The sequence below is a fragment of the Phoenix dactylifera genome, chromosome 1 (genome assembly GCF_051530095.1).
Source record: "Phoenix dactylifera cultivar Ajwa chromosome 1, Ajwa_hap1_PhDact_Kaust_v1.1, whole genome shotgun sequence".
Lineage (NCBI taxonomy): Eukaryota > Viridiplantae > Streptophyta > Magnoliopsida > Arecales > Arecaceae > Phoenix > Phoenix dactylifera.
The window spans coordinates 10,102,705-10,114,980 of record NC_143190.1 but is presented as its reverse complement, the minus strand read 5'-3'; the positions used below and the strand labels follow the sequence as shown (position 1 = coordinate 10,114,980).

At 36.4% G+C, this 12,276-nt stretch overlaps 1 protein-coding gene across 1 annotated transcript; it reads left to right on the top strand.

Annotated features, from left to right (window-relative positions):
- Positions 1-2,407: 2,407 nt before the first annotated feature.
- On the top strand, positions 2,408-7,764 carry LOC103723417 (stem-specific protein TSJT1). The gene is made up of 4 exons (XM_008814326.6): positions 2,408-2,678; positions 4,840-5,080; positions 7,182-7,302; positions 7,411-7,764. Exons 1-4 carry the CDS (start codon positions 2,473-2,475, stop codon positions 7,596-7,598), a joined length of 756 nt encoding a protein of 251 aa, XP_008812548.2. The 5' UTR covers positions 2,408-2,472; the 3' UTR covers positions 7,599-7,764.
- The last annotated feature ends 4,512 nt before the right edge of the window (positions 7,765-12,276 follow it).

Genomic DNA, 12,276 nt, shown 5'->3' with positions numbered 1-12,276 from the left:
CTTAATTAATAATAATATGGGTAAGTCTCTCTCTCTCTCACACACAAAAGTTAAAGAGAAAACTATAAAATTTGATATTTAAAGTATGAATATCTGGTTTGACATTTATACTTTTGTTTGAGTTTATGATCCTATATGAATATCTGGTTTGACATTTATACTTTTGTTTGAGTTTATGAAATATCTCCCCGCACCTACTTTCCTATATTATATCTTGTAGCAAAAGCGGAGAGAAAGAGAGAGCATTTTCAAAAAATATAACAAGATTAACTACATCCAAACAACTCGAGCTAGTTTTTCAATTTTTTAACATTTTTTTTGCTGACAAATGCTAGAGCAGAAAAACACTCATAATTCTTTTCATACCATCACGTGAGTACCAAATATATTTTAAATAATTTCATAACAGAAATATGTTGCTTCACACTACAATCTTTATAAAATTATTCTATATCTAAAATTTTTAGTAGTAGTCACGTGCATTTATCGTGTTCATTATAATTAATCTATATTAAATATGAAAAAAGCTACATTGTTAAGAAAAACTTTTCCAACATTGATGGTATTCCACGTGGGACCAGGTGGCTGCTGCTTTCACCACCAATCCCTTTATCACACAATGTAGAATGAAATTGTTGAGAAAAAATGGGTTTGAATATCATTATTCTTAAAACAAGAGTATTGTTTAGACATATTCCCCTTCTTGTCATTTTTCACGTTATATTGTCATATCTATTCATCCCTATTCTACCACAAATATAGACTTTCATTGGGAAGCCGCATTCACTTACGCCTACCATACATAAAGTCCTAAATAGTATAACTAAAAAGGGATGAATGGTAATATGAAATAGAAATTATTATTATTTACTAAAATAGTAGGACATAGAGATTTCATCCAACTCTTAAAAGATAAGAAGGCCATAGATAAATTGTGAGGACCCGTGCGGGCGTATGTTTAGTCTCACATCGGTTATTTGCCGAAAAGATTTTGTGCACTTATACACGACTAAGGAACCCAAATAATATCTTTCGGCTAGCCATTTTGGGTGAGGTCCTAGGTGGTTACAAATGATATCAAAGCGGACTCATCCCATAACTTATGTGAACTAAGAGACACTACAGCACGGATTCATTAGGACTGACCATGAGCCGATCGTGGTGTTGTGATTAGATTTGAACCCTTAGCCTGACGAGGACATCAGGGCTTAAACGGAGGTAATATGTGAGGACCCGTAGGACGTGTGTTTAGTCCCACATCGATTTTTCGCCGAGGAAATCTTGTGCACTTATACAGAGCTAAAGAACTTAAATAATACCTTCCGGTTAGCCATTTTGGATGAAATCCTGCGTTGTTATATAAACTATTAGCAAATTTTTAATTTTTAAAAGAAATGAAAGTAGACCCACCTACATGTAATTATTCAAGCATAATAATAAAGAGATGCATGATTCAGGATTTCTAATCTCTAATTATTAAACAAAGAATTGCAACAGGTTAACAAAGTCCTAATTAAAAATGTTTGATTTTCTTTTTCTATGTGAGATTATTTCATGAGATGCCATCATGAGAGAATAATAGGCAAAGCTTAGCTTTTTTTGGATAATAAATCAAAATTGCAACCTCACCTAATTTTGCCTTTAAACAAAAAATTATTATTTAAAATTTTTAATTGTAGGAAATTGTAGATGTTAGAATGGTCTTATCCTGCTACTTAGCAACCAAAAAAAGTTATACAAGAATTTAGACTTTGGTAGTTATAATGTAAGGAGGCCTCCTTCCCTTACTCCCTCTAAATTAAAAAAAAAAATATATTTATTTTAATAAAAGAGGTTAGTCATAAGATTTTAGTTCTAACTCCATATGCTGGGTCATTATTAATTGATTCATGCTCTAAATTGTACTTACAATTTACCATTTTTTAATGCCATGCCAGCAATACACGGATTTAGCACAAATTACACTAGTGATTAATAACAAATATATATATTTATATAATTTTTTGACCTGCCTTTCTGCTTATAAATAAAGCTCTAGATATTCATTTGCCTACGCCGCCCTCATCTCACCGTCCAGTCGTCATGATGCCATAGGGTTGAGTAGAAAAATAGTCTAAAAGAACGGTCGGAATTGGGCGGTGCCGGTGGTCAGTGGGCAGAACCTTTTTCTTTTTTAATTCTCGACCCTTCCGGACTTCCACATCATCTGATCCCAATGCAACTCCGCATTAACGTGCAAGATCAAATCCGTCCACTATCTTTTCTCTTTTACCCCTAATAATTTCGCTTTTTTCTCTCCCAAACCCTTCGATCCAGCAGCTATATGCGTCCACGTGCAAGGGTGTATTTGGAAATTCAACATCCTCCCTGCAAGCCGTTCAAATTATATATCAATTCTGAGGGGGCCGAGGAGGGGGTGGGGTGTTGCAGAGAGATTTCGGAGTTTCGGGTGGATCGGATCGACGGTCGAGGATGCTGGCGGTGTTTGATCGGACGGTGGCGAAGTGCCCCGAGGGGCTGGAGAACATGGAATCCGGGCCGGGGGAGAAGGGCGTCGGCGGAGTGGCCTCGCTGGTGGAGCACTTCTCGGCCACTCGCGAGGGGGCGGTGACCATGAGACTCGGCTCTTCTGGCGCCATGGCGTACACTACTGAGAAGCAGAACCCCCTTCTCCCCAGGTAATTATAAAAACAAAAGAGAAAAGAAGAAGAAGAAGAAGAAATGCGTGTGGTCTTTCTTTAATTTTAATCTGGGAAATCATCAAAAATCATTTTTTTTCCGGCATGAAATAATTGGGAACAAATGTCTTCTGGGCAGTCTCTTGATTATGCTGCAAGTTGAAACTAAAATATAGAAGTTTTCTTTTTTTTTTCGAAGATTTTAAGTATATTTGTTATCTCTTGATCGATGGGTGCATTTTTCCCCCCTCTATTTGAACTAATTGTTGCTTTAAAAATTTCAATTTTATCGATTATTATGTGCTAATTGTGTGGAGCTACCTTTAGTAAACATTGATTGCGCATGGAATGGACAAAGGGACATCGATCGGCTATTAATAGTAATTCTTAGATATTGTTAATGACTATGCCATCGCTTTATATAGGGTCCGAGTTGTGAGGAATTGTTTTTAATCTCTTGATTTTTATATGAAAAGCCTGGTGGGAGACTGAAATAGTTTTTGTTCCCTCAAAATTAAGATGAAAGGTTTTTCATATAAAACTTAAATATTGTTATATTTTATTTTGGGTATATGTTGGTAGCTCTAGGTCGAAACATAATCTTAATTGACGTGAAGTTGCGGAGCAATTAGATTGCAGATTTGCATCAGTTGTAGAAATTGTAATATCAAGTCTCCTATTATATTCTTAATGATCAGATTTGTGTTTGAATGGAGTATTAAAACTAGATGGTATCCAATTTAAACATAATAACAAAACAACATTGGCAAATTTAAGATTGCTAGGTGGAGCAGTTATGGATGAAGTACTAAATTTTCCACATCGTTCAAAGAAGATTAATTGGTTCAAAGCTTGAGGCATGTTGATTCCACCGAGAACATTTGGTTTGGGACTTCTATCAAATATTGTCCGAAACACCAGTCATGTTTCGTTCATGATGGTATGGAGCAAGGGGTTGAACTTCAATTGGCTTTCGCACCAATGCCAGCTTGGCGGACCAGTAAATTTAGTTTTTACAAAATAAATTTGCAATATCTCCTTTAAAACTCAAGCTTTCAGCCTTAAAACTGAGAATTGCTCATAATAAATAGCATTGTCAATATTATTTATACTCCAGTTGAGGAGTTGTGACCCATTAATTAATTATGTTGCAGAAACAAATCAAGCCATTTTTTGTTTTACTGATTAAATATTGAGCCTCACTGTCCTGCATCTCTACTGAGTTTCCTAGCTATGTTGTTCTGCTTTTTACCATCTGACAAATGGCAGAGTATATGTTTTAAGTGCTGTTCTAATAGATGCATTTAGCAGTGGTAGATGTTATTGCAATTTTTGGTTACTGGTTACAAAACTGGTTGCCAGTTGGTCTGTCTTGCACCATCAAGCGAAGTGTAGGATCTCTTGATATTGCCATTTGCAGGTCTCTTAATGTTCTGAGTTATTTGTCAAACCATTTAAATTAGACATCTAATTGATTTTGCAAATTCTCATGGGGTAGTCTTTGAATCTGATATTACTTATACCGGTCTGTGGTATGAACATTTATCATGAGGTGGTCTAGTTCATAACTTTTATGAATATCTAATACTATGTGATTGCTATGAAATAATATATTGATATTGGAAGACTGAGCTTGGTCGACTATTGCTTGGTCTGATGACCTGCCTTCTTGTGTCATTTCTGGTGGTACTGAGAATATAGGAGGCAGTTCTTGTCATGCCAGTGGTGCACCGCAGTTCTTGTGCCCTTTTTTTTGTAAAATTCACAGTAGTTTCTTATTTCTTATATATTAATGGAAACAAATATCCACCATTACATTTCATTAGTGAATGATTGATACAAAGGACAAGTAAGTGGTAGATCTTATACAAAGGACTGAGTTTTCTTATTGTTCTTGTAAAACAGGGATTAGTTGTCTTTCTCTCAATTTCAGTCATTAGAACTTGTCTAATGCGATGGTCTAAATTTCATGTTTGTCCTCTGTCTTTTTTTTAAAAAAGAACTCCTTCTTGAATCTCTATTTCACTCTTTTTAACTATGTCAAGGATCTTCCAAGGCAATCTCCACATCCTTCCTTTGTAATTTTCTTGCATCACTTAGTTCTCACCTGCAACATATTAACCTTTTTTTACTTTTTCATTTGCTTTGTCTTTCTCTGCAGATTATTTGCTGCCGTGGATGATATATATTGCTTGTTTCAAGGACACATTGGGAATATTGCTCATTTGAAACAACAGTATGGATTGAACAAGACTGCTAATGAAGTTATTATTGTAATTGAAGCTTACAGATCTTTAAGGGACAGAGGACCTTATCCTGCAGACCAAGTTGTGAGAGATCTTAGTGGAAAATTTGCATTCATTCTGTTTGATTGCTCAGCAAAATCCACCTTTATTGCTGCTGTGAGTAAACCCTATAACCGGTGTCTATTTTACTATCTTTCTTTTTAAATTTTTAATGTCTAATTTAGTTATTTATCCGACAAGACAAAAGGTTATAATGCAAACCAGTATGGAATTTGTTAACTAACCAATTGAATCCAAAAGCTTAAGCTAATAGAAAAAGGGTTAATAATGTATATCAAGCTTAAAACCGCCCCCTCACATGCAGCTCGGACCATGCAGGTGGAGAGGCCACAATGACCGAAATAAGTCAAGATAACATGGTGACCGGAATGAGTCAAGACAATAACGGGGATAATTAAATAAATAGCATGGAGGGGGGGATTAGCATGGTGACCAGAATTAGCATGGAGGGGGATTCAAACTTCCAAAGTTCACCAAACTTGCGCTCTGATACCATGCTGAGTAATTAATTGACCCTAAATGCTTAAGCTAATGGGGAGAGGGTCATCCATACCTATCTGGCTTGATAGAAGCTGAGTAACATGACACCACATTAGTATTGGAGATACAAGCCATAGTGACTATTGATAGAGAGTTATATAGAGAAATGGAAGATAGGTCATGGGTAAACTAATTCAGGAGCTTTTCACATTCTGGAGATGGGCTTCCCTTGGTTTATTTGGCAATTGGAGTTAGTAAAATTCTGAATGAATATTAGAGTGTGTTTTTTTTTTCTTTAAAGAGAGAAATAGAAGATAGGTCATGAGTAAAGTCAAGGTTCGCCGTTTCGATACTGGATTCTGTACTAGTGCCACACTAGTACAGTATTAGTATGGTACGGTATGAATTTTTTTTGGCATACCGGATGTCGATACGCTACCCATACCGTGTATCGGTACTGAACCGATATGGAACAGTATGCTCTGTACCGTTTGGTTCAGGCCGGTACAGCATATCTTAGGTAAAGTAATTCATGTGTTTTTCAATTTCCAGAGCTGGACTTTCCTTGGTTTAGTTGGCAACTAGAATTAGCAAAGTTCTGAATGAATATTTGAACTTTGATTACTTAGAGTTCGTTTTAAGTTCATCCCTGGTCTTTCAAATCTTTCACTGGAGTGTCATGGGGATCAAATGCCCACTTTGATTTCTTTTTTCTTCTTATACTCCCATATTTGCTGCACTTCTCTATTTTCGTATACCTTGCTGCATTGGGGCCTCTTTCAAGTTCCCCCTGATTAGTGATTTCTAATTCTCTCTGGAAGATACTTATCTGATCAATTACAAGCAAAGTTTGTGCAATTCATAGAGAGAGAGAAATCTAGAGATAATAGAAAGAGATGCAGTTACTAGAACATGGCTTAGGATGTTGGCAATTATAAGGAAGTATCCTCTTTGTTAACTTTCTTTCTAAGTTTGAATTAAGGAATCGTATTTATTGTCTCATCTTGGCTTAAGAGTATAGAAAGGTATGATTGTACCTATTTCTTGGTGGTCTTTTAAGTTCTTAGGCTATTTAAATTATGTATACATGCTTTTGCATTATGTGGTGATATTCCAATAAAAAACAGTTATTTTAGAGTTCTCAATAATAAAAATTGTGGAAAATTTAAGTCTACTTATGTAGACATTTCTATAAAATTAGGACCAAATTTGTGGCAGTGAAATATACATGCATTGGTGCCTTGTAAATTAAAATCATCCTAATATTTGATAAGAGTTGGATTAGAAGAATGAAAAATCAAATAGTTATACAATCTTTTTGCATTCTTCTATAAGTGGCACAAGAATAATGGTGTGTATTCATGATTGTTATGTGTAATGTATTTCCGGAAACAAAATATGGCTATGAATTATCCATGGAGCATGGTATTATAGTTCAGTATCTGTCATGAATGTCCCCTAGCCGTGTGTAAGTTGCTGATACTCTTTGGACGCGACAGATTACTCATGTAGGTTTCTTTTCGCTCTTTTAAGTAATGTTGGACATTATAGAAAGGGTCACTAAATGTAACCCACTTGAGAAAGGGAAAAAAAAGCTTCATATTTTGAACTTTCATACCATCTGCATGCCACTTGTTGGTATTATTTGTGTGAGTTGATTCAGTTTATTTGAATCAGTTCTCGACCTCCCAGTGGATTTTGTTTTGTTTTTATACAGGATGCTGATGGTAGCGTTCCCTTTTACTGGGGAACTGATTCAGGAGGCCATCTTGTTCTTTCTGATGATGTGGATGTCATTAAAAAAGGCTGTGGGAAATCATTTGCATCATTCCCGAAAGGTATAATCCAGAAAACAATTGGAGATAATAAATCTATCAAGTCCGATAATAGGCTTCTTTTTCCTGTTCAATATATGGCCCTTCCTAATTTTTTTATGTTTCAACCAGGTTGCTTCTTCACAACCTCTGGGGGACTGCGGAGTTTTGAACATCCCCTGAATGAGGTGAAGCTCATGCCCAGGGTTGACAGCAAAGGCGAGGTTTGCGGTGCTACATATGAGATTGATGCCCAAACTAAGAAGGAATCAAGCATGCCGAGGGTTGGCAGTGCTGCAAACTGGTCTTCTCACTACTAATCTATGAAGTACCATTCAACTGGGCTTTTTATGCTTTTGCGTTTCGTAATAATAATGATCTATGCTTTGATTTTCTGGATCTTTAACAAAATGTTTAATGCATAGATGAGGACCTTATTGCAATAAATTTTGGGCTTTACATGAGTCCACTCTATCCTTTGGATCACTTATCATTCTCCCATATTCATGTTGGAAATGAAAATGTTTATTGAAGACTCTTACAACCATGCCTTGTAGATTGTTGTACCTACTGAATAATGCATATGCTTCCATGTATCTTATTCTCAGAGGTACCTGAGGTGAACCGAATAGAATTAAGAAAAATACGTTATTGGTCATTGAATATGATCTTCTGAAAGTGATTGTCTAGCTTAATTGTATTTTATAGCTTGTTTCTCGCAAACCAAAATAAAGTTTGAAAGGTGTAAAGGAAGACTTGAGCAGTACAAATAGCTACACTTGCATGCATTGTTTTGGTGGAAGTGGGGTGTCAAGCTGATGCTTGCATTGATGCTTCCATGGCTAATGAAGATGCCTGCTGGTGGATTTATGATGGGAATTAAGGAAATGGAGTTACCATCCAACTAATATTTTACTAACCTGAGTGACATTTTGCAGTTTGACTGTGTTCTAGTTGTAGTATTTTCATTTACTATGACTCTGTTTTTATTGCTAATTTTGATGGTGTTCCATAATGTTTGTTAAAATGGAGGTATTGGCACACTCAGTGGAAATCTAAGAACCCTTGCGTGAAACATGATCTTTTTTGGAGTCGATGATATATGCAAGTTTCTGACGGGTAGAAGATGAGGGCATTTAAGGCAGTGACAGTTAACAGTAGAAAATAAGACTGCAGGATTGTTAGATTTTTTTGGACATCTGGTTCTTCCTTACAGTTTAACATGTATTCCAGTTGTGGTGGTTAATGAAAACTAAATTTAATTAGGAGTGCTGAAATTCTCTTATGCTTCTGGTTTTCTTTTGCTTGCGAATGATGATGTGCCCCTATCTGAATCACCTCTTTGATGCTAAAATGTACCCACTTTGTCTATGCGCATGTATGCATATCTGCATTCAGAGAATCCATAATCTCGGTTGTGACTTCAGTTCTGCTCTTGCTGATCACCAGCAGCATGAGTAGAGGTGACTGATAGCAACCGATTTTGTTTGGATTAATATCAGTGGAAAGGCCATTCTATCTAGATTTCAGCAGAACGAAAATAGAAAGCTTTTTTCTAATTAAATTTGTTTTTGTTGCAACTATGCCTCTTTGACTTCCCTGTGTTTTTCTTAAATTTTCTTTCTTTTCTTATGTTCTTTGTCAATAAATTTATATTTTTTATCTGCTAAGTTCTTTATAAATTTTTATCCTGATCATCCCCCTCTCTCTCCTCTTGAATGCTAGCTCCTACGCCACCTGATGCCATTCGGGCGAGATGTGGTGTTGCGGTTGCTGTTACTGTTAGCTTAAATGAGGAAATGAGAACACGCACACGCACACGCATATATATAATTCTTTGTTTTTGTGACTGTTCTTTTATGGAATTTGGTAGCTTGCAGCGAACCTTCAGGCTAGAAAATTAAAAAGATCCAACAATATGCACGTTTCTCAAAATGACCGGCGGATGATGATCCAATGATGGATTCACACGCAGGTGAATCATCCTTTCGCGTGAATGATACAACTATGATCCTGAATTTCAACCATCATACATGTCATTTACTAGGTTGAACTCAGTCATGCAAATGCTTTACAATTACGAACATATTAGTTAAGGTCTTTTAATAAAAGAAAATAAAATACCAAAGAGAATAACATTACAAACAAGAAGTTTTTGAAATACATTCTTGAGATGTTGAGCTCCAATCATGAGTCCATGGGCATATTAAATTCAGCAAGACCCAAATTCAAACACGACTAGATTATTGGGATTGAATGCACTTTCCTAAATTTTCATACAAAATCCCGGACCTGTATTTTGTAAAAAAAAAAAAAAGCAAAGCAAAAGTTGAAAAATAATTCATTATAGTAGAAATATCGAAAAAGAAATGTACAAGAATGATGTTTTTATCTGCAAAAAGGTTATTAACATTTCAATTAGAACAATAAAGATATCAGCAGAGCAGCAATTACAATACCATAAGTTGAAAGAGAGAACCGCTTGGCAATCCAACAATATGACCTGGTTGTTGTGGATTTTTCTAAATTCAAATTGCAATTAGCGACCATGGCATGGTTCAGCAGTATGGCCACTCCAGCTCAAGTGCCATAGTTGTACACAGTTATTAGGCAGGCTGCAAGCGTTAACTTGGGACATAGAGCTAAGATGTCAGGTTGAGCTCTCTTGTACTATCCCAATATGACCAATTACAATAAAATATTCATCATGGTGACCAGTCTAGGTCTTAACAAGATGAGGACCAAGCTCAGAGAAGAATAAATGAAGCAGATTACATGCAATACAGGCCCAAATTATGATTAAATCATCTAGTCTTCCAAGGAGAAGATCACATATAGTGCATAGCGAGAAAGTTCGGTCTATTGTATGCTGCCATATATTTATATGAATAGTAGTTCACTCTTACAATGTAGGCATCAAAAGAGGGACTTTTTTTAATTTTCCTTTAAAAATCTGTTGCTTGAATAGCTTTTCTAGAAAGAGTCAGGATTAAAACATAACAATGGGTTAGAATACAGGATAAACACTTCAATATAATGGAAAGCCTAGTCTTAGCCAAAAAAAGGCCAAAGTTAAATCTCTCTCCTCTTTCTTTTTTTTTGGTAGAAACGGCTACTCATTCATATAAGTTTAACATGAGTACAACCAGCCAAATCACGGAAAAGTAATAGCAACAAAGAAGAAGGAACATCTATGCAGATGTCCACAAAAAATTCTCGGAGTGTCGGGCGACAAAAGAAGCGACCCAGTTTGTGGCCCTGTCCGCCTCCCTAAATACGTGAGCTGCCTAAAAACTGCCCATTAACTGAGCCATCCTGCGAGTCTTCCGGATAAGGGGACGACCATCACCATACCTGTCTGCCCCCCGGATTCAGTCAATCACCACCAAATCTCTCTCCTTTTTTCACCTTGTTATCCATACTTCAGTATCATGATCCTCTTTAAAAATGACATCACATGCAAATAAATCTTTAGGGTTTGGCAATATGAACTGGAGGGGCTATGTATTTAGCATCAGAAACATATGATGACAGCACAACATTCTTTTTCCTCTTATGAAATGATGACAGCATGAGTCTAGGAATCAGAGGACAGTGAGCTCTTTACAGCAACTTGGCCCTCTGTATTGCTACTTTCAACACACATTGGTAACAGATAGAGGGTGATGCATTGCAGGTCCAAAGTCTAGGAAGAGTGGTCCACAACTGCCATATCCTTGATGTTAGGGATACTGCAGCTATGATAGCACTGCTTGTTATTATGATTTTTATCGATCGGCTTAACCATCGGCTTGTTTGTTAGGCCCACACACTCAGTTATTTTAATTCTGAATATTAAAACATATGTTAACAATCAACATGCATTGATATTAATATTTCATTACTTAGTTTCCTCTAAAAAATTGTTATTAATTAGTTGAGCTGCACATTGCCTGGTTTCGACGTTTATCTATAGAATATCTTCAATGCGATATATCGCTAAGGCACAGTCTACTACGGATCATCCATATATTAATTTGCTCGAATTTACTCGTTTCAGCTAATTCTGATCGATGTGTAAGTCTTATTGCATGCCGGTCATGCGTATACCTACACCTTGGTGGATGGAGGAGAGCTAATTATCCGAGCATGCTTGCTTCTAGAGACCATACAGTTGCACAATTTTGGATGCATTCATGCATGCGTGAAATTGGACTTTTATGGTGGCATGTGCAAGTCATGCAATGTGATAAAGGCCCTACAACCAACCCATTTGATTGGGCACCGATCATGTGCCGATGGCATATTCTGATGTATCTATGTGCCGTGAAATGTTAAATAAGTTAAATGAGGCAATATAATGAAAATATAGGATATTTAATGATTCGTTGCAGTTGCACCGGATGTATGTACTTTGTTGGCTGGGGGGAGTACTACTGAATGGAGGTGATGAGGGCAGGACCACACCCTATGGAGCTGTAGTGACAGGGAAAGGGAAGGCCATCAATGGACCGCTCGCCCAGAGTTTCTGACTCTAGGGCTTTTTAAGGGTTTCATTAGGGCACCTTGGGAAGTGGCTTCACTGTCTGCAAGCCTTTGCATCGAATTTGTGAACTGGCATTCCCTTGGCGATGGTTGATAACTGAATTGGCAAGGACAGTGATGGATGAACTGTGAGCTTTTACGGAGATTGGTACGTGGGAATCTTTCTAATTTGCTCGTACTAACCTGCTATTGTAGATATATATATAACCGTCTAATTGAATTGTTTATTAAATTAAAAAAAATATGAAATCCGTAAATAACTCTCAACATCAAAGTTATTCTATACATAATGTTTACATGCCTGTTGGAAATGCGAATTATAGCACGAAAAATGGCATCCGTTGATGAGTGGTTATATAATGGCAATTCTTATAAGCTCGGTATATGAATCATGAGTAAAAAATATTTAGTTTATGCTTGAGTATATGTAAATATAATGCTGCAATGTAATTTGATAGTTTACTCATTGATCTG

Excerpts from the sequence above, each read along its gene's own strand:
- LOC103723417 (XM_008814326.6), top strand. The coding sequence starts at position 2,473 with ATGCTGGCGGTGTTTGATCGGACGGTGGCGAAGTGCCCCGAGGGGCTG. Across the intron at positions 2,679-4,839 it reads CAGAACCCCCTTCTCCCCAG|ATTATTTGCTGCCGTGGATG; the intron begins GTAATTATAAAA and ends CTTTCTCTGCAG. Across the intron at positions 7,303-7,410 it reads ATTTGCATCATTCCCGAAAG|GTTGCTTCTTCACAACCTCT; the intron begins GTATAATCCAGA and ends TGTTTCAACCAG.